Genomic DNA, 22,384 nt, shown 5'->3' on the forward strand with positions numbered 1-22,384 from the left:
GTTTTAACTCAATGACCTTTAACTCACTGATAACTGTTTCTCCTTTAGGATAAGCCGTTGGAGAAAAAAAAAAAAAAAAAAAAAAAAAGGGTAACATATTAAATTTAAAATGCTTTTTCTCTACCCACTTTGAATTTTATTTTTTAAAAATCTGAAGCCATTAAAATAAGCCTTATGATTTCAGTGACATGGATTCCTTTGGACCTTCAAAAATACATGGAATCACCAGTGAATGGTCTAAAAGACTGAATAAAAATGCAGTGTAATTGACAAGCTTCATGAACAGACTTAGGGACACTATAGGAGAGCAGAGGAGTTCACAGGGCTGCATGCTATGGTAGCTTAGTAATTCCTTTCAGAAGATTTTCCTCTGGCATGTTCTCTGGAAATGAATTTCTTAAGATGGGTTCTAGGGCAGCCTGGGGCAGCCAGCTGAATAGCTAGCTGAGGATTTGCTTCAGAAAGGTATAAATTAAATCAGACATCTATGTCCCAGTTTCTCCCACCTCCACTCCTTTATTTTAAGAGGCCTATTCAGAGCATGCTGAGGAGCAGACATGGCACGTACACTGTGTGCACTGGGTGTCAGACTCCAACACTCCACAGAAGATGTAAAGGAATTTTACTGTAATGAAAACAAACTGTAGCAATTCTTCTGGGATTGCCTGCTATCTCCATCCCAGCACAGCTTTGCCACATGACAAGTCGAAAAAGGAAGATTTTCCTTAACTAACCTTAGGAATGGCAATAAATGCAAACTTATAACACCTACCTTCACTGACTTAGCTTTCTGTTAATTACACTAGGAGTTCAGAGACGCAGCTCACACACAGACAAATTCACTTAGGTGTCACAGTATGCAAAGGAATGCCACCCTACAAGATTGTGTAGTTTATGTTTAGGTTCTTTTTTTACTTCATTGCACAACTTCAAGAACATGATTTATGTCATCCTGGGGTAGATATTTCAAAATGGTGACATTAATTGCAATCTGAAACTGCTCTGTTCCTCTAGCAAAGAATCTAAACGAGACACTGAAGGCAGGAAGGAGATAAATCCTGGGAGAGCTCATGCAGTCCACCCTTGACAAAAATCTTACGGATAACAAAAAACCTGCGTGACTGGAATATAAAAAATGGTCTGGGAGGGTTTTTGCCCTAAAATGATGATGATAAACCAACAGCAAGAATAAACAGCAACAAGGAAATTATGAGGAAGGAGCCTCATTAAAAAATAATATTAAAAAAGCATGAAAATTTGCAGTGGGGTGGGCTGGGGGAAAGAGGATTTGGATCAGAATCAGCAGCAGGCAAAACTGGTCAGGCACAACCATAATTCAGCCCACCAGCACCACAACTTTTCCTGAAGCATAGGGCTTAGTGGGCTGTCAGCTTTGGCATGGGTCCTATGTGGGTGTACACAAATCTGGAGCTTCCACTTCTCCAGCTAGAGCTGTGTGCAAGCAGAGAAGTGCCCCCAAGGAGAGTGGGGCTGTGTTTGTAACCCTGCTGCCTGTGAGACAGGAGCGCATAGGAGTGGGTGAGCAGTTGGGTGAGTGGGATTAGAACTTCAGAGGGTTATTTATAAGAGGATATTTAAAACATTATTAACATTATGAACATTATTGAAGTATCATGGTTTATCTATTCTATTAGTGATATTGAGTATACTATTAATACCAACCACCAATTAATTACATATACCACTTCTATCCTGATTTTGTTAGAACAATGCGAGCTCATCAGTTTTTCCTGAAATTTTATCCCACCTTTGGAGCTGTAGCCAAGCTCTGAACCTGCACAGAAGGCACGCAGATAGAAGATGAAAGGCCATTGAAGCTACTGAGTAGTTCAGAGCAATTCTGAGGTTTAGACTTTGAGATCTGAGGCACCATATTCTATAGGATTTGCATGAATACATTTTAAAGTGACCTTGATGGTCCTTATTTGCATCAAAACTAGATGAAAGGTAAAGTCATCGGTATCATAGTTGAGAGTAAAGTTTACTTCTGGGGAAGTAAAACATGACCTTTGGTTTCCAAAAAGATATGTCCTATTGAAGTATCAAACAGTGTTCTTTCCAAATTTCTCTACAGCATCAGAGCTGTTGCAGCCTTCCTGATCAGTTGGATTTACAGGTTCTCAAAAGACTCAGTACATTCACCTCTCTTTGAAAATAGCCAAAATGCTTTCACTTGAGTTAATTCAATCAATCTCTTCTAACTTCTTCAGTATAAGTAGTATACTTTCAGTTCACTTTCTATATTCATTATTCTTGATGGATCCATATTCAGAGATATTCCTTCACCAAATCCAAATACTTTGGGGTAAAGGTAATTGATCGCAGATATAGAAATATTCTTTTAGACACAAACAATATTCCCCTTGACTGTATGTGTGGATGCATCTAGATGTCTAAAGTGGCCTGGAAAATATAGACTGGTTCCACACAGAATCAATATTTTGCAGTGAAACTATTTTCTGTATTGCCTGCTAGCACAGGCAAACTTCACCATTGAAAACAATATATAAAAAAAATTTGCAATACAGGTAATGGGAGAAAAATGTACCTATAATCAAAAGTGGTAGTTCTAGAATACTTCACAGAGAAAACAGTGCAGTCATTTATCACAAGCTGATAATGTTAGCATTAGGTATTTCTGTTTATTTCACCCCTGATTTATTGCTATGTTGTGCCATTTCTCTGTACATCTTACATGGCACTTGATGAGGGGGGAAGTCAGGATGTTATTCAGCTGTTTTATGAGTAAATATATATATATTTATGATTATTTTTTGCTCTTTACACATGTTATTGTCAAGAAAGGTCATGTCATAGCTCTGGACAAAATAACCCTTGTCTTTCTTCATTTATCAAGTTTCAGTGGACAGTCACCATTAATTTCAGTATTTGCTCCAGAATATCTTATTTTATTTGCTGGTGGAAAAAAAAACAGAGAAAAGATCACCTGAGAAAACCTTAAAGATCCCTGCTCTCAAAATCAAGTCCAAAAGTTACTGGTGTCAGTGAAAAGCTGCTCACTAGCTTCCACAGCAACTAAATTAGGTCCTTTGAATGGGACTGGACTAAGGATAGTTTTCCAACACAGTATCAATTTTTTAGGGGAAGAGTAAAGATGATTTACTAATGACATTTCCCAGTTTGTTGTGAGAAGCAAATGAGATAATTAAGAGATGCTGAAAGGCAAGTGAAAAAACGAAGCAAGATAAAAGAGACAGTTCTGGGAAAAACACAAAGGCGTGTTTATATTGTTGCTTGGACTGAAGAGCCAGAAGGTCTGTGGTCTAGAAGAAAAGCACAGAGCGAAGGGCATGGATAAAAGTGTCAAGACTTGTTTATGACATATCTACTTGTTATAAAGAACTATCGGTCTAGAGCTCTTAGTAGAGAAACTGTGATGTTCATGTCGAAAAAAGCAGAAAAGAACTCCAGGAAGAATTTTGACTGTATTTGTACAATGCCTTACAGACTGAAATGCCTGACACAGAAAATGAAGAGGGTAGAGAACTGCATAACACGTAAGTCCACTGAAGTTTATTAAACATAAACGTATTCCATTTCCAGTTCAGTGTGTCTTAACTTGCAGGTTATCAGACATGGGTAGAATCTGCCTAGGTACAAGTACCTTTTATGCCAGAAAAGGAATGTCAGTCTAAGCATATCTTTAATGTTCCCCAGTCCAAACAGACTAAATAGGTTCTAAATGATTTGAGTAGAGAAATCAGAGCCACTATGCTATGTTCAGTATCCCAGGAAGATTCTCTGCTTAGGCCTTTTGAAAGAACAGTGAAATACATGTGCTAAGTTCTTACAACACCTAATGCACAAATTTAATTTTATTCCCAAATAAGCCTGCAATCTAATTAATAGTTGATGATAATTTTCTTTTGCATTTGCTCTTGCTAAATGACAGGGCAAGAATGGGTAATCCCAAATTAAAACAAAGGAAAAAAAAATCCTGAAAGTTTCTGCTGTTTCTAACTATTTTGATTTTTATCTGCATGAACGCTTGCATTCTATTTCATATAAAATATGTGAAGTAGTATCAAAATTGGCCACTTGAGGGCAATACTGTAACCTAATTTTCAGCATTCTGCTCTAAACTAGATTTCCATGTCCTATTAACAGACATATTTCTTGACAGTTGAGGGTCCAGCTTTAGCTGCATATATATGTTAAGTATGATAATTATTTTTCTTTACTCAATTTTTCAAATACCTAATATACAAGAAAGAGAATTTTGGTTATAGTGTCTCATACCACAGTAAGATCTGGTTAGTAAACATGCCCATGGCAGGGGGGTTGGAATTAGATGATCTTTAAAGTCACTTCCAACCCAACCCATTCTGTGATTCTATGATTCTGTGAAACAGCTTCAGTTTAGAATGTTTACTTCACTGTGCAACTTGAAAATCACTTTGTAAGTGATAAGCATAGTTTCAGCTAAGGTTATCTAGAGCTATGCTCATACATTAGTCAACTAATTCAAGTCCGGGAGGAACCTGACATATGTTTTTGATGAGCAAATGGACAATGAGAAAGAAAAGGGGCCGTTCAAGGCAGCCTACAACACAGAAAAATCTTCCCAGGTGACACACAGTGTGGCACTACTGAATTCTGCAAAACTGCATCCTTTGTTATGAACTGGAACCAGATTGGGAAAGACTAATGGCTGAGCAAAGGAAGTACTTTATAATGTGTTAAACCTTGAGATAATTAATCATAAATGAATGTCTTACACACCAGCTTCTACAAAACAGAAAATTATTCATAGGTCAGCTTTTTGTTTAATACACATGGATATTTGATTAATATGAAGGCAGTTATTGCACATAGAGATCTCTCCCTTAATTGGTACCATATGTAAAATAGAAAACTTCCATTTTATTATTATTTTTTCAAAGCACAGATGGTCTAAATAAAGAGTTTCCAAATTTCCTCATGGAAATAAGGCTATTATGTGAGTCTCATAACATTTGTGCCATTCTCTTCACTGCATTTCCTGCATCTTCCCAACCAGGGCCCAGATCTAGAGTTGTACTTTTGCCACCCCTTGAGCACACACAAAATCTTCGTGCCAATTCAAGATTTAACTTTTTTCTTATCTGAACTGAGATCCTAAAATCTGCATAATCCAAAAAAAGCTCCGGCAGCTGGTGAGTAAAATGAACTTGAACTCTTCCTGAACTGCCATTTGGCCAATGCTTATTCAAGAAGTCATTATAAAGACTTATCACTCTGATTAGGATAAGCAAATCTGAGTCATAAAAATTATTTACAACAGTCTACTAACAGTGGAGAATAGAGTGTTATTTAACTAATTTAAACTTATTTTTTGTCTTTACGCAGTTTCTGTAAATCATTTGTTGTCATTTGGTACCACATCTCCAGACTTGAAAAATACCTCTGTCACGTATACCACGTTCTGGTTAGTTTTAGCAATCATAAAGGGTTGTTTTGCACGGAAGATCAAATTTTAGACTCAAGATACTGAGTTTGTAGTAGTAAAGATGCACCCTTGTGTTAGTTTGTGGTGGTAAGGTTGAAATTCAGCCAAAGTTGTGAATCTGTTTTTTATCAATAATGGTTTAATTGCATTGGCACAAGAAAATTTGCTGAACAGACGCTTATATACACTATGCAAATCTCCAAATTATTGTGCAACATTATTGAAAGCAATACGTCTATGATATAATACAGCAGATTAAAACTATTCATTTTAAAAGATGAGTTCAATCAGCTACTCTTGGGGAAAGAACACATCAGACAGTAACAATTTTATTCCAGACCCAAGTCTCCCCTATTTCTGTTGTTCTGTTCTCCCCATTTCTGTTTTTATCAACTACTGACATGCTAGATCTTCACAGTGTAACAACTTCCTTTCCTACACACTAGAGCTGACAAAAACATAATGCTTACAGAAGCATTCTGAACCAGATTTACTTGTACAAACACACATAGCTCCACTGCAAAGTCTGGGAGAGGAGATCATGATGCTGGCACTGTATATCTCTCTGGCAACAAGTGATAACTCCACAGAGTTTCCTAGAAACTTGATGTAATCTCATCTCAAAGTTGATCTACAATTGAATTCAAAGAGAATTTTCCCAAAGTCTCTTTCCTGACTGATGCCATCTTTTCTAATGACTCCTGCCTGATGCCTGTGCACCAAGCACAGTAGCCCCTCTGTGATTTTCCCAGTGGAGCTTCTGGCTGCTGAATAAATCCCTCTGATTCCTCCCAGGCTAAACAGTGTGCACTGCTTATGCAGAAAGATAGTCTTATAGACATGCGTTCCATTGTTTTGTTGATTTGTATTTAAAATTCTTCATCACTACAAATGTGCTTTCTGTGGTGCCTACTTTTTGTGTATTTCTTGCCATTTTGACAAGTCTGCCTAAAGCTGTGGAAGATACAACATCACAGCAGCAGTGACAAGACTGGAACTACTGCAGACGTGCTGCTGCTTCTATCTGTCCTTTTTATTGCTTTTTCAGCTGCAAAGTATTCTGTAAATTATCACTGGCACCCCTTTCAGCAGACTTTACTCAGTTGGAATTATTTTACAGAGTCATATCAGAGCCATTAATGACTAATAACCTTCAAAGTACTGTCTACTTCAGATACTGAACACTTTGGTATTTTAATACACAAAACGAAACTGACTTCCAAGGGTTGAAAGAGGGTGTCCACTAGTCTTTTTAAACGTACATAAAGGAAGTGTAAAATAATATCTTTCAGTGGGGTTCTGAAGAGGGAAAGAGAGGTAAGTAGGTTTGTCTCATCTAATTTTAGCCATCTAGAATTTGCCTTGTTCCCTATGATAGTCATAACCCGGGGAAAGAAACAGATCTTTCTAGAAGGAAACCTATCTCATTCCAAAAGTAGTGTCTAAACTGAGATGTTCTGTACCCTAGAGTTGTCTGCTTCTTCAATAACTAGAATTAGATCATGAGCTTAGAGTAGGCATTTAACTTTCACATAGAGCTAAAATTATAGAACATACCAAATTATTAGCATCATCAAGAGTCCTGGCAGTGATGCCACAACGTTCACGCTGATTCAAAGACAAGACCTGCTCCTGTCCTGAGTGTGTTATATGAGCAAGTACACCCATCCTCAGAGGGCTGCTGAAGGAGTTATGTCACCTCTAGAAATCACTGCTACATTGTGACCTTTTTCCTTCAAAAAGGAGCAGCCGCAAACCTACAGTTCCTTCAAAAAGAGCTGCTGTGTGGAAGGACAGTTCCTTGCTGAAAGAACAAAGGAATGGAAAGATACATTTGGAATCCATACAACTGCTGAGGAAACTAGACATGAAGAGAGAGGGGTCTCTCCAGGCACTTGGACATGGCCAGAGTTAAAGCACATGGGATACATCCTTCTCCATAAAACCTACAGACCTTGAGAAGCCACTCTCTCCACAGAATACTTCCTTCTCCTTATTTGGATGTGCCCTGACACTCATCCATTCTACTTTACTGCACCTAAAAAAGAAATCTAAACAAATAATTTAAATATTTACTTTTGTTTTTTACAACACTGTCAATATCCAGGCAAAAGATGTTACTTCATCAGAGCATACTGAAGCTGAGCTTTAGAGAAAACTCCGACTGTGCAACTGCTGTGAAGTTTCACCAGCAAAAACTGGCTTTGAAGCAAGCAAATCCCAGGGCCCTTCATAACCCCCATTGCACAGGCCAGCTCTTCTCTCCTTCATGAATGAAGCCCCACTTTTTCTGAGAAATGAAAGCAGTACTTGAGAAGAACCATCCGTGTCATGATTGCAAGTAAAGAAGGGGGAAAATAGAAGATAAACATTACCTGATTTTCCGTCTCTACTATGTCTGTTAAAGATCAAAACTAGGAAACAAAACATTTTACCTTCACAGAAAAGTGCTTCTTCTTGGGTGGATGCCAGACAGTAGCAGCTGAATGAAGAAAGGCCCTCAAAGGTGTTAAGGATGTAACTAGCACGTATGCTTTTATGATGACAGAAAAGTCTTGAGCTTTAAGGATATCCTTGTGGTTTGATGAAGCTGACACTTGATTCCTGGGAAGCAATAAGAATATAGAGAATTAATAAAGCACTTTTGTATTTCATTTAGCTGGAAAAGGAGCATTTGATTAGTGAAAGTAATGGAGACAATAATTTATGGGCTTTTTTTTCCCCGCAAGTTAGATAACAGAGTAGATGAAAACAAGGCTGGAACCAAACTTTATATCAAGTCTTTTCTGTTGCCTTCAGTATTTGTAATCATAATTTGCAAACATAGAAGGTAACTATGGTAGAAGAGAGTTATGGTTGAGAGAATTTATTGGTAAATGCATTGTGATTGGAAAAGAAGATGTTACTAAGCCAGGACATTCGGAGTGAAAGTAAAAACATTAAAGTTTAAATTACAGAAGTGCACAAGCAGGGTACCAAATTTAACACTGATTGTTAGTGAATTCAGAAAAACAAAAAGAATGGAAAGACTATACTACCATAAGCACATTCTTCAGTATAATATAAGGCCACAAACATGTGGTACTGCATGCTTATACTAAGCAAATGCATGAGTTATGATTCCAAATATTATGAGAGACAATAACAACCCATAATTAAGCAGCTACTCATAAAATAATTATGCAAGCTATCTTTGTCTAGGAAGTGATGTAGCTCTCTAGATACAGCCTGTGACTCCCATAGTCTGCACAAAAAAAAATTAAAAAAAAAATTTAAAAAAATTCAGCTATAGAAACAGGGAAAAAAACAACAAACGGGGAAAAATCAGTTCTCTAAGATCTCATTACATAGGCAAACTTGAGCTATTCTAGGGAATATTCAGAAGTGTGGTTCTTACTCCACTAAAATCTCTGAATATCAGTGTACTTCATAGCAAATGCCATAAGAGAATGAGTGTACAAATTATTGTCTTTAAGATTATAACTAGTGGCAAAAGAGGGATTTCACAATCCCCTCCCATTTACATGTAATCTTTGTTGAGACATAGCTTCTTCAGGCCTCAGATTTGCCACTTATCGAAGATATTCTAATAATATCTATGTTAAACAGGCATTTTTCTTCCTCCCACAGAACAGTAGGACCACTGACCACAAAATCTGTGTGGTCCTGAAATACAGGAAACTACATTTGGACAGCCAGTTCTAAAGTATATTTTAGTTCTTCATTTAACAGAAAGCCTCTGTGCAAAAGACTATCTGTGTGTGCCTAGAATAGGGATCAGAAAGGGATGGGAACAGGAAACAGCTCAGCCACCATGAAACCTAAATATCCAAAGGTGACTCTGGATCAATATTTATTTATCTAGGAGTCTAAAGGCTATCAACATAAAGGCTTTGTTGTTCGTACACAAAGCACGTACAAGACTGGCTAATGCAGAAACAAACATGCAAGTATAAAAAATAGAACACATCTAAGTGCTCCATCTGCTGTGGTCTCCTTTCTCTCTCCATTCCGTGTCCCTGACTCCCAGCAAAATGCATTATGAAACACATATAATTTCTGGGGGTAAGGTATCATTAGCTTACAGCTGTGCTCCATTGGTTTGGCTCCATAAGTACTGCAGATGGGCGATGTCTTTCTTGACATTGCTTTTGCCGCCGTGGGTGATGTTGCTTGCAGCGTTGTCCCCCGACAGCCCGTGCCAACTGGAGCACTCTGGGGTGGCAATTGAGAGCTGTGTGTCTGAAAAGTACAAAGGGAATGAGAAGGAAAGGCAGCAGGCCACTGAAAATGCTGGTCATCTCCTGCTGTTAGGGAAAAAAAATGCGTAACAAACAACAGGTAGAGAGGAGCTAACAGAATCATCTGAAAACACACAATAACAAATGCTTAGACCATATCGTTTTTGGAACTGCTAGCAGAGAGCTTTGCATCTTCAAAGAACCTCCTTCCAGGGGCAAGCTCATTAGCTTAGCTGCTGTTGTCCCTTTGTATGAGTGCATGAGTGCTGCATACAAAAAAAAACCCATACCCCCCCTTTTCCTTCTAAATAAGTTCTTATTTCTGAACATAGAAGACCAAAACCTGCATTTCTCCCACAGTCCTGACTACAACTAATTTAAATGAGGAATGTATTTGTTTGAGAACCAAGAGACTTTGCCCCAGTGATCAGGCAGCTCAGGAGACAACAATGTACCTATGTTTCCATGCTGACAGCTAGGGCTACCTTTTGTGGTTCCTGAGATCTATGGCAGGTTTTGTCCTCCAGCTGAATGCAATGGAGCAGGACTGACATAGCAGAGCCCTCAAGATTACAGAGATGTGAATATTAATAGTAATCAAAATATTGTGATGTGATATCAGTCAATGGATGGTATGTATCTTTTATTCTTACTGTGCTTATAAAAAGGCACAGAGCTCTTATGTCATTATTTCATGCAGGGTAGTTTCCATTAATACAAACTCACCTCACTTTTAGATATTTCATATTCTTAACTAATAGTCAGGGAAAAGTCAAGCTATACACATTATTCCCAAACCTCATCATTTATCTTTTTAATGACACACAGCACTGTGCTAATGCTGGAAAGATATTGGTATAGCTTCTCTCTTAATGTGCACACTCTCCAGTGCATATCAAATGAAAAGAAAAAATGAACTTGTATTCCTGATGATGAGCTGTGAGCAGCCATTCAAGGAAAAGGATTATTTTTTTTTCATGCAGTTCCTGTTAAAATGACATCTTGATTGTTTATGTTCATCAGCTGTTCATCAGATCAGCTCCATTCAGCCTTCCAACCTCAAGTGGATCTAAAATTAATCTTGTCCTTTGCCTTACATGCACCATTTAGCAGGGGTAAAGGCTTCACTAATAAAAAACAGGCATTTATTAATATAGCACCTCATGTTCTGATTATATTCTCATCGACATCTTTGTGTTGTGCTATGCATTATAACTGATTTGGACTTTGCAAGTGCCTACCTGTCTGCTGATGGTGCACAGATAAAACAGGCTACTGTCTGCCTACTTGCCTGTGAGGAATGAGACAGTAAATTCCCATTAAGTGATTTATTTAGCAGACTTGCTTCTAAACATGCACAGGGAGAGAATCAGCTAACCAAGTGCTTTTGCTTTCCATGCCCATTCTGTGCAGAAATAACAGCATTTCACTATGGCAATTTCTAAGCTGTAAAGAGACTATGATGTTCCACCACAGTAATTTTCAGTTATTTATTTGCAAGTGCAAATAACTCCCACATTTTCATCATACAGTTTTGCTGTTCAGCCAAAACTAGAACTATAAAAACAAGTACACGTCTTCCACAATTCATGGCTGGCTTCAAAGATCTTTTTCTGATGTTTCCTCACATAGCAAAGAAGTCACAGCTCCTCTAGAAGCCATGCCCTGATCCCCTATGTCATGGTCCTGCAGCATATCCATCAGAAACAGCCCAGAACAGATTCCAGAATACAAATCTCATGACCTGTGCCTCCAATCAGCAAGAAAGGGTTCTATTGACCACAAGCAATAACAAAGAAACACAAAATCCAGTCAAGTCTGTCACAGCAATCCAAATAGTCCTTGTCAATACTGCAGAAAAGAGAGAGACATATTGGTCTACTGAGACAGCTACAGCCTGCAGCTGAAAGGAGGCAGAATTGTGGTATGAGACCAAGCTCCCCAAAGCATACTCAGATTAAGCCATAGCTGTGTAACAAAATTAACAGAACTATAGAAAGGACAATCTCTCACCAAATTATCTGAAAATCAAATTTTGCCAAAGATGTACATTTTCCAGCAATTTTTTTAGTTAAAATGACAGTGTTGTTGAGAGAGCATGATTTTTGAAATGCAGTTTTCTTTTTTAAAAGAAAGCTAATATTTCACTGAAAATAAGAACTGGGCAGCAGAGAAGGGCTGTTCAGCTTGTTACTTGTTCAGTTTGCTCAAGAGAAAAGAGAAAGTATCTTTTCCTTTTTACAGTATTGTTTTAATTGTGTTGCTAAGGAAACAAGTAACCAGTATAGCATTAGCTCACAAAGCAGAGTTCAAAAATAATGACATGAGACTTTAACTTTACCCTGTTTAAATTTATCCCTTTAAAATCAGCATTTTAGCTGTTAGCGGAAATTGTCAAATTACTTTGACATTAATTTATTTTTTACTACCCAGTGAAGCTTTTACTGTAGCAGTTCATAATAAAAATGGATAAAGACAGATGAAACAAGTGTCCTGGAATTATCATAACCACCAGGGAGAAGCTCCTTAGGTTTGCCATAAATCACTGTAAAATGAGACTGTAAAATAAGACAAAAAGTGGAATTCTCAAAAAAGAGAAGGTTAAGGAAATTCAGGACATAGGTTATTATTGAAATCTAAAAATGGGACAATGGTTCCTAAATTATTCTGCATTCTGCAGACCATCCTGTTTGTATGGTACCTTAAGCATATCTATTGGGTTTCTGTTAGCACCCACCTGGGAGGAAGCTCATTACAAAGGGGCTGGAAGAAGAAGAAAGGGAAATGAGAATCTCATGAGGCACTTGCTCCTTGAGATGATAGATGATGGTACACCACCAGGCAGAGCTAATGAGGGAGTGACAGCTCCTTAATTTGGTGTATCTTCTACTAAGCAATGAATATCATTATCCTAATAATAAAAAGTCATCAGTAGCAGTGAACACTCAGATGCATCAGTTCTCATGGCAACTCTTATTACTCTTGCTACTGCTAAGAAGCAGTAACAGTGTTTGCTGGAGTTGTGAATTTGTTAATCAACATTATCATCAATGAAAATTAGCCTGCAATGCCTTTACCGTTTGTGGTAATTGACACATTTTTCCATCTTGAAATCACTCAACAAGCTGTTGTTAATTAACCAGTCCTTTCAAGGATTGTAAATAACCAACATTCTTAGCAGCAACATTTTATAGTAGAAATGAGAGAGGCTCAGCAATTGTGTCAGCCAGCTTGGGAAACCAAACTAGAAATTACTTGAATCCCAGCATTGTAGTCTCCTGTCCAGATTACTTTTTCTTTTTTTCAGATTACATTTTCCTTTCCTAAAAGCACAGGCTTTTAAGATCAAAAGAAAAAGAAAAGTCAAGTGCCAAAAGTACATTTTGCTGCTACCATTTCCGATGATCTAATATAAAGTAAAGGACTTAAAATCAGACACCCACTTCCACTTTGAAAAAAAAAAAAAAATCATTGGAATTCTGGCTTGAAGAAGGCTTTTATCCTGATATCTCTGAAATAGTTCCACTGAAGACATTGCCAAACAGCACCATTTAACAAATCTCAACCTTAAAAGTCTCTTCTCAGTCTACCCGGAGTGTTCTCTGTCCATTTCAATGGGTAAAGAAGCCATTACAAATTCTTAGCTGAATTCACACATTAGCCCTCTAACCACAGCAATGGGTAAAACATAGATCTGAGTTGGAAAACAGCTGGGCAGCATATGTGAACAAGAGGTATAAGAACCACCAAAGCAAGTCAACACCTCTAGATCAAAAAAATTAAGTGCCCTTTTGTTAGATGAACTGGTCGTAGATTTTGTTCTGTCACTCACAGTCTCTCAAAGTACCAGAAAAAACAGATCAGATGACAGTGACAGCAACTACGTTGGTATCTAATGAGGCCTTTCAAACAGTTTACACAGCTATGATTTCTTGCTCCCTCTCCCCCATTTCCGGCTTCCAAGTTATTCACTTGTCTTTGGCTCAGATTTCTGGAGTGTAACATGAGATTCAACCCATGTGCAATAAAGAATAGCTGATTTAAGAGTTACAGCATGTTGCTGAGCAAAAGATTTACCAAAGGCTAAAAGTACTTTTGGACAAATCGAGACCTCCTGGCACCCAACCAGGTCATTGTTCACGTGGTTATGGCCATGTGCACAGATGGCAGATGGAATGCATAGGTCAGTCTGGACATGTGGTGATCTGCAAACGTAATGGATTCAACAGCAGAAGATCCCTGAACTACAAGTTCTCTGGTTGAACTAAGTGACCATCCCTTACCTGAGAGAAAAAGAAAGCAGGATGAACAAGAATGTGCCCTGCTCTTTATCCTTTCTTTTACATAATTCTTTGATATTACAAGAAAGGTTATGATATGGTTTTCTTTGTTAAATTTTTTAGTTTGCTCAAGATCAAAGAGGCTATATTATACACACTCGGGAAAAAAAAAATAAAAAAGAAGAAGAAGAAGAAGAAAAAGACAGCAAAAATCATTGTCTCTGTGGGAAAAAAAAAGGTCATTTTGTTTCTAAAGTGCCCATCAACTGTCAGAACTTTTAGAAACATTTCAAGTGCAATTGAGTGACTTTGAAAGTCCATGGCTGTGTAATGAAGCACAAGGCTACAGATGGGATGAAGCACGTAGAAAGTGCTGAGCTTTGTTCTAAGAACATCATCAAATCATTAATTTATTTCAGACAGGACATTTAAGCTCAGCACATTAATATTTGCAGTCCTCATCCAATTGCTTTTCTTTTAAGCAGGAAAAACATCACAGCTTTAGAACACAAAAGGACACTAATCCTGGATGTATATGGCAGACTTTCCATCTGAAATCTTCTGAACACGTTCCTTTGTTTTCATAGTGGCAATCTGTTTCTAACAGGATCTTGAATTTTCTGACACAGGAAAAGAAGAAGTAATAATAGTCACCCCTGTTATTTTCAGCAGTTTTTTTGATACAGCACAATATTCAGAAAGGACCAATAACAGGTCATTTCTGCTTGCCTCTCAGCTTTGCTCTCTGACATGATTTCTCAGTGAGTTAGAATGACTTCATATTGCTTTCTGTGCTGGGATCATCCATCTGTCTGACTGGTGTGGGCTGCTGGAGATCAAAGAGTGGGCAAATGGCATTGCTACAAACTGTTCCTCTTCTGGTATTTACAGCTGGGCTCTTTTCCAAGCTTTATAGGTTACTAAGGTGTGTTAAACAGCTGCAAAGACTACTTTGCATCAGGAGATGCCTAAAAAGCATTCAGAGTCTTAGGCAGACTCCTGAGCACATGCACAGGTAGGGCATTTTAATCAAAGCCCACTGTATAGTTCTTTTTGCTCAGCCATGTGTAGCAACCTGCTCTAATCTGTGTAACCATGAAAGTAACAACCATTACAAGTGCTTTCTTTTTTCTTTCATTTTTCAGTGCTGATTTCAGAGAATTGACGTTTTTAGAAGAACTACTGCTTTTACATGACTTGAGGTCATTGCAGGCTTGTCACAGAAAGCAGATCCATTCCATTTAATTGCCTTCTGTTATCCATTTGACCTATCCGATGAAAAGACTCTGAAACAAAGATTAGTACTTTCCTAGGGCTTACACATTATGCCTTGAGGTTGTCAAAGAAAGTGAGCCTTTAACACTTAGAGATTTACAATTGGTGCTTTAAAGGAGTGCCTTAAAGCAGGCACTGAACACTTGAAGGAAGCTAGGAGTAGTCCTGGCCCCAGTGAAGTGCTGGCAAAATCTTTATTGTTTTCACAGAAATGTGATTTATTCTTGATATTTAACACCCTTGTGATGACTTTGATGTGTTATAAGCTTCATTTGAGATGGACACATTTCTATAGGTTCAATATATCACTCTCTATCATCTATTTATCCTGCTGGCCTTGAAACTTCAAATTATTAGTAACTTCTGGAAATTTAAGCAATGGCTATCTAAAATGCACTTACGGTAAGAAAAAAAAAAGTATAAGAAAGCAGGTCTTGATGGAAAGAAAATGTACACTGTGGGTTGAAATGCACTGAAATCTGTGCTAAAAGCACCTGTGAAATTTCAGAGTTATAAAGAAAACCAAATGATAACACAACATTTCAAAATGCTTGTTTATTTTTGCCTCTAAAAACATCAGCAAACACAACTTCAGTTCAGATTAATCATTTACTGTGTTCATTGCTTCTCTATTTTGGCAGAGTATACATAAAATACGTTTGCTTCTTCATTTCTAATGCATCCTCACAGTTAAAAGATAAGGATTTTACAATATTTTCCAAAAGTGTTTCTCCTATGTGCACCCTTCATACCAGAACATAAGTTTACGGATGTAAGTTGTAAAACTGTAAAAAGTATCTCAGTGAATGTGCTGGCTGATTGGTATGTGATTAGGTCTATGATTCTGGTAACACAGTAGAAGATATATGAGTGAAGGCTAAGTAGGGCTTTCTGGACCCAAAGGCAAGCACTCAAAGGGGTGACAGCAGCAGCTGGAAGAAGAGCACCAAAGGCTCACTGCAGCTGGATAGCATTTTTTATCAGCTTCCGAGGGCCCTGGGACAGTGGCAGAGGAAGAGGAAAGCTGCTATTGCCTTCTATCTCATTAATTATATCAGATGGCAACAGAGTCCAAGACAAAGTGTAGAAAATAAAAGCAAGTAAACAGCCCTGCCAATGTGTGTTGCTAGATGTTGGCTAATGACGGAGACAGCAATAAAGGACTGTGATGGGTTTTAAGGCTGTCCTCTCCTGTTGCTTTCTCCACTCATCTTCAGAGTCAGAGTTACTCAGGGACACTAAGGACAAGCAGGGCTGATTGGCCAGGCAGGGGGGAGGGAAGCTGAGGTGCTCTTCAGTGAGCACCAGGCAGTAAACATGTCACATAGTGAAAGCACAGTCACACAGCTGGACTGTCTTGTCTCTCCCTCCCACTCAATTTCATTAGGGTCATGTCTATCCGCAAACCTTCTGTGTGATTAAAAATGTTGGCCAGCCCTGAAGGTGATCAAGGGAGCATGCAAGGCTCACAGGCACTCATAAAATCTCTGCACTTGTGACACTAATAAAAAGAAACCCAGAAGGGAGGCATGCAGAAAAAGTATTGCTTCAGAAAGAATCAGTGGTCTGGATGGGTAGAGAAAATTGTTATGCATGGCACAGGTAGGGCCCTGGATGAGGTGAAGCAAGACATGCTTATGTGGAAAGACAGACTAGTCTGGCTCCCTACGGAAACAGGAAAATGTTCCCACTGCTTTGTAGGCAAAACCTGTCAAAGACAGTATTTGTTGTGCTTACATCAAGATGTTTTAGTTGTACCCTAAACTGAGGGGGTTTCTGTTCACAATGTGGATCTCAGTCCTTCCCATCTCTCAGTAGTTCCAGGAGGCATCCAATCCCACTTCCAACCCCATGTGAGGTGAGGCATGGAGTCTGAACAAGTGAAATCCTTCAATAGCCTCAAATCTCACAGGTTTGAGGTATTTGCAGGAAAATTTTACTCGTGGATCTCTGAAATAGATGCATCTTCTTCTGACCTAAGAAATAAATGCCAGAAGAACTTCCTTGGTCACTCAGTAGCCATGCCAGAACTTCCTCATTAGCAGACATGAGGCGTGTGTCTAAAGACTGAGCCAAATGCACCGTATAAGCAATAGTGAAATAGATCTTCTCCATCTGAGCACCAAGCCTTTATCAGTCACTTCTGTGTTGAATTTTAGGATCCATTACCATTCTTATACCACATCAAAAAATCACTGCCATGTGTCCATCATTCAGCAACTGCTTTCATCTTCTTCTCTTTTTCAATCCTATTTAACCATAAAAATCCCAGTTTCTCCTCTAAACTAATCTTCCTTCGATCTGACTTCTGTGTGTCCATAATTTTTTTTCTCATATGCTTAGAACAAATTTGAATTTTCAGACTGAAGAAAAGATTTTCCATTAAAGAGAAGAAGGAAAGAAAAAGTACTGATCTGATATTTTCTGTAATTCTTTTCCTTTACAGCAGCCAAGCTGATATATGGAAATATGTGGAGGTTCATACTCTCTTAAACAAAAAGCCTAGCAGTTTAAGAGTTACACAATAAAAAAAAAAATAAAATAGTCTAGGAATATCATCAGATAGAATAACATATTTAGAACAATAACCTTTACTCTAGTGCCCACTGCTTATCAATATCAATGTTGTCATACTCACAGTACATTCAGTAATCCCTTCCTCTCTTCCTTGTGGTCCCATATTCTTTTCTATGACTTAGTGCGTCCTTAATAAGATCACTTAATTCTTAGAGCAACTTCGTATTTTCACTTTTACAGGAAATTGGCTGACTCCTTGGGGAGATGACTAAAGGACACACAGTGATAACAAACCAATGATCCTCTTCAACAGGAATTGCAGAGAAGTCCTGTTGACTCAAAGAATGAAAATAAGTGACTGATTTGAAAGGAAATAAACCCTTAAGTGGAGGAAATATTGACAAAAACTGTTTTTTCCCCAAATAATTTCAGAATTGAGGATTAAACAAATCTTATTAATTGGCAGATTTGCTGTTTGTTGGGAAGAAAAGTGTTGCAGAGGAAGCCAACAAAAACAACAGCACACAAATGGAAGGGAATGGGTACTATCTGGTTCTACATAGATATTTGCTTAAATTTTTGCCTTTTTGTACCCTTAACTGCTACACTGAAATCAAATGATTTAGCTTTTTGGTTCTAATTTCACCATCTGTAGGTAAGTTAGATATAATAAGTTAGATATCACACCTACATTTATACCAAACAGGATTTGTCTCTGAATTAAGACACTTTCCCCTTGAGGTCTGTTCTATTCAACGATGAATCTCTCTCTGCCAGAGTCTATATTCCTATTTCTGTCCATGGATATTGGTGTAGACTATACAGTCAGTGCAAAGCTATTCAGCTAACCCTAAATTATGCTGGAACTAAATATTCTCTTGTAAAGTGCTGACTCTAAACTTCTGTCAATTTGGGGAGCTTAGATACCAAGTGTTAGATTTAGCTCTCCAAACGCAGATACCTATTGCCATCTAGGATTCCATAGGATACCCACGTGAGCCTCCAGCTGCTGGTCCAGAAAGACAAAGGTTCTGTGTCCAGTCTGCCCATCCTACTGGGTGTCCTGGATCCCCTCCCCATGGTGTCTCAAGTGGCATAACACTGGCAGTGAAAAATTACCTCAGCTCCTAAGCCACATGCTGATGTGGAGACACCTAGATTTAAGAGATGACTTTCTTTCTAACTTTAAAATACTGCAATTAATTTTGGTTCAACTTTTTTTAAAAAATGATAACTAAGAGATGAGTAGCAAGCCTTCTTCAGTCTGACAGTACTTCAGCAGATGACCAGAATAAGGCTCTGTTACTGAATGAGAAGAACTGTAAGAAGCTGCTGCTGAGCACACAAACCCACCTTCAGTTCAAGGGCACTTCAGCATCAGTTAGATTTCTCTTTGCCAGGAAAGAACTAGCAGTACACATATGGAATAGAATGCTTACAAATTGCCCTTCCCTAAAGAGGAGAGAACACCAAACAGCCTAACATACCACTTACACACAGTGGTTTGTAGCACAGTTTATGGACAGCAGTGAAAATGTGCATATTTTAAAGGGAAAGCTCTCTGTGGTGTCTCTTCGGTTTGTAATTTTGTGGCAGCAAAATAACAAAACTTCTGCAAGTGACATTTCCCCAAATAGTAACTATTGTTTTTTAAAAGCAGTCTGTTACTATGTAAGTAATTATCTCCTTTCAAATTTTTAGAAATCTTCTTAGGTTTGTCTAAAACCAGCACTGTATCAGTTTTTTTTTATATATACTTTCTCATTCACATTCCAGTGCAAGAGACCCAAGGCAGTATGCAACACTGAAGACATCTTTAAAACTCACTCGGTGTAATAGAACTTCACTATAAGGAATTCTGGTGGGGCCTGGACAGATATTCATTATACTGCGTGTTCCTTATGATCAGTTTTGACAATTTATCACATCAGAAAATTAGCAAATGTCTGATTTAAAGGGATACTTAGTGTACAGTTCTTTAAGGAGAACTCCTCATACAGGTTTTAAATATTCATCAATCTTTAAATGAAACAGTAAAAAAATTAAAAGGGAAATATATGTTGTTAGATTAGGAACTATCTACCTTAACTTTAGTCAAGCATCCAAAAGTCAGGCATTTAATCTAGGCTGCTTGTCTAGGCTCCATTTACAGTGAGTTGTGAGAAGTAATTGGTGATACGTGCCCCCAGGGTGTAATTTAATCAACCTACTTCAAGGATAGAGTTTAAGATAAAATGGAACAGTTTTTGAAGGTGCCCCTCTCTCTCCACTGACTTAAGGGGAAAAGTAGAATAATGGAGCAGAAGATACCTAATTTCTAAATGGTTCAGTGACGTGTGGTGAATCTTTGCAATAAGTCAAGGATATATATAAAAGGACAAAAATGCAAGGCAAGGCGAAGCAAGGAAATTAGACCTACAAATCTCATGTATGTTTCTGACAAACAAGGATAAATACTAATGGGATAAATGTGGTGTTGGTTGTTGCTAGATTAAAAAAAAACCAAACAAATAAAAAAAATCTTTCAAGTAAAGTTTGTATAGTGAAGATAGATCATAAATCCAAAATAGCACTGATGCTGAACATTTAGTGATCTAACTGAGACCAGAATGTGCCCCTCCAAAATTTAAATAGACTTAATATGGTGCACAACAGTTTTGTCAGTTTCTATTTGAAACTGAATTTCACCCATAATAAATTAGAATTCTCTGGCAACTGTCCCATAACCTCTACACATTTCTGGTCAATGCTTTTAATATACAAAGGCTTTTTATCAGTAAACTATGTCTGGACTGCAACCAAACTCCAACTCCTACTCTTTCTCCATGCCACAACATTTTTATAAAGCTGAAGAAACTTACCATACTGAACCCAGTGCTTTGAAGTCTAAACATCAATACACCAATACACCATATCAATGTAGAATAGTCCAAAAACAAGTTACTTATTGCCAAATTATTCCTGCAGTATGCAGTGGTCAAACAATGCAGTGTTTTTAACTGAAAAGATACTGCTCAACTACAGTCTGTATTTAAGTGCTGTCAGAAATTGATTACCATTCTTGTATCATTTTCATTGATTTTATTCTTTTTTTTTTTTTTCCTTCTATGCATTACTGACTAAAAATACAAAGGAATTATAAGTATAATGGTCTCATTTCAGAGACTTCCTATGATGACTAGTAATTGATCTTCACCATATACACATATTAGAGGAAATTAAGTTACCTGAAAAGGCTTTTGTTATCTGGCACAATCCCTCTTTACTGCAAAGGAAATACTGAATTTCTGGAAGTAGGTTTACCTGTACATGAAAGGAGAAGCTTTAATTATTTCACTCAGAAAACAGCTAAACAGCTTTTTTTCTTCTTCTTTTTGCTTGATCCCTCAATGGCTTTCTGCTTAATTTATTAGGAATGCTTCATGCACGAAACTCCCATTAGTGTTACAATTTTGCCATCTCTGTGACACGGAATAACAAATTTAAAACATGGGCTTTTACACCATGACCATAAAATAACATTTCAGACTTGTACCTCTAATGTCTGGCTGCTGAGCTGTCACCCCTGCCTTGCCTGCCTTTTCAGTGCACAGAAAGCCTTTTACACCTCTAGAATTTCTGTGTTTGGGCACTGTGGTAAGCTAACATAACAAAAGCACATCCAGTCTCTGCAATGAGAAACTGTGTTGGGCTGTCATATGGACATGTCAGCAACAAGCAGTGTTAGTCCAAAATTTAATGTTATCCAGAAACGCAGGCCATCTGGTTTAAGTCTCTGCTGTGCTGCAGATTTCCTTATGGAACTTAGACAATTCCTTTGATCACCTTATACCTCAGTTATCCATGTGCAGTACTTCTAGACACTGCAGAGTGTTGCGAGGATTGTTACATAAGGATCAGATACAGTAGTATTGCACTGAATGAGTAAAAAGCATTTTGGAGAAGCCCGAGAGGTTTTACGATCTGAGATCTGAAATCATAGCATCTGTATTTCTAACAAACTGGAACTGATATAAAAACTACGGTTTGGATACAGTGAGATAGGGCATCCTGTCTTCAGCAAACACACAGAAGTGTTCTCAGCACGTACTTAATACCCCAAATAAATGCTTTCCAAAAGTAGCTCTATTTCTCCCAGTCTCTCAGATCAGAGTCTCGCCACTACTATCTGTGCTATTTCACTTGAATCATAAGACAAAATGTGTCTACAATTTGGTCACCATTTTTCAAACAATATCCTCAGTTTGTCACTTATATATTTCACCAATAGGCCAGGCATTTACCTATCTAATCAATCTAAACCGTACCCACAACACGGTCAAGTTAAAATAAACAAACAAGCAAGCAGACAAACAAGCAAATAAATTAATCTTATCATCACTGATGCTTTGCACTATGAGTAAGCAGACTGCTGTGTCAGAGCAAAGAACTCCCACCAAGGCTTTGGACGGTGACAGTAGTTCAGCTCACACATTGTAGTACAGTCACAGTTTGGAGAGATGCCTGAATTATGTTTACAAGTAGTAATTGCATTAGATAAAACTCAGGATTGACACAAACAGTGCAGCCTGAACTAGTCCAGCTTTATCTCCTGCTTGTTT

General features: G+C 37.9%; 1 protein-coding gene and 1 long non-coding RNA gene across 8 annotated transcripts in view; one reads left to right on the forward strand and one right to left on the reverse strand.

The window, feature by feature from the left end:
* The window catches only part of CPED1 (cadherin like and PC-esterase domain containing 1), a 143,611-nt gene that overhangs the window by 88,283 nt on the left and 32,944 nt on the right, over window positions 1-22,384 (reverse strand). For 3 of the 6 annotated variants that reach the window (XM_090137062.1, XM_090137064.1, XM_090137050.1), the window contains 3 exons: window positions 21,011-21,086; window positions 9,556-9,712; window positions 7,906-8,074 (listed from right to left, as the gene is read on the reverse strand). In XM_090137062.1, coding sequence (XP_089993188.1) covers window positions 7,906-8,074; window positions 9,556-9,712; window positions 21,011-21,086 — 402 coding nt within the window. Of the gene's footprint in view, window positions 1-7,905; window positions 8,075-9,555; window positions 9,713-12,448; window positions 14,074-17,904; window positions 18,096-21,010; window positions 21,087-22,384 lie in introns of those variants that run through there. The other 3 variants (XM_090137075.1, XM_090137072.1, XM_090137056.1) reach the window with 3 other exon arrangements.
* Window positions 1,343-18,071, forward strand: LOC149919455 (uncharacterized). Of its 2 annotated transcripts, none has more exons than XR_016465046.1 (3): window positions 1,343-1,551; window positions 3,490-3,539; window positions 18,024-18,071. It is a non-coding gene; the product is annotated as an uncharacterized LOC149919455 (long non-coding RNA). The 2 variants fall into 2 exon arrangements; XR_016465045.1 differs by lacking the exon at window positions 18,024-18,071 and adding an exon at window positions 5,042-5,166.

Source organism: Phasianus colchicus, chromosome 1, assembly GCF_987193195.1.
Source record: "Phasianus colchicus chromosome 1, bPhaCol1.hap1.1, whole genome shotgun sequence".
NCBI lineage: Eukaryota > Metazoa > Chordata > Aves > Galliformes > Phasianidae > Phasianus > Phasianus colchicus.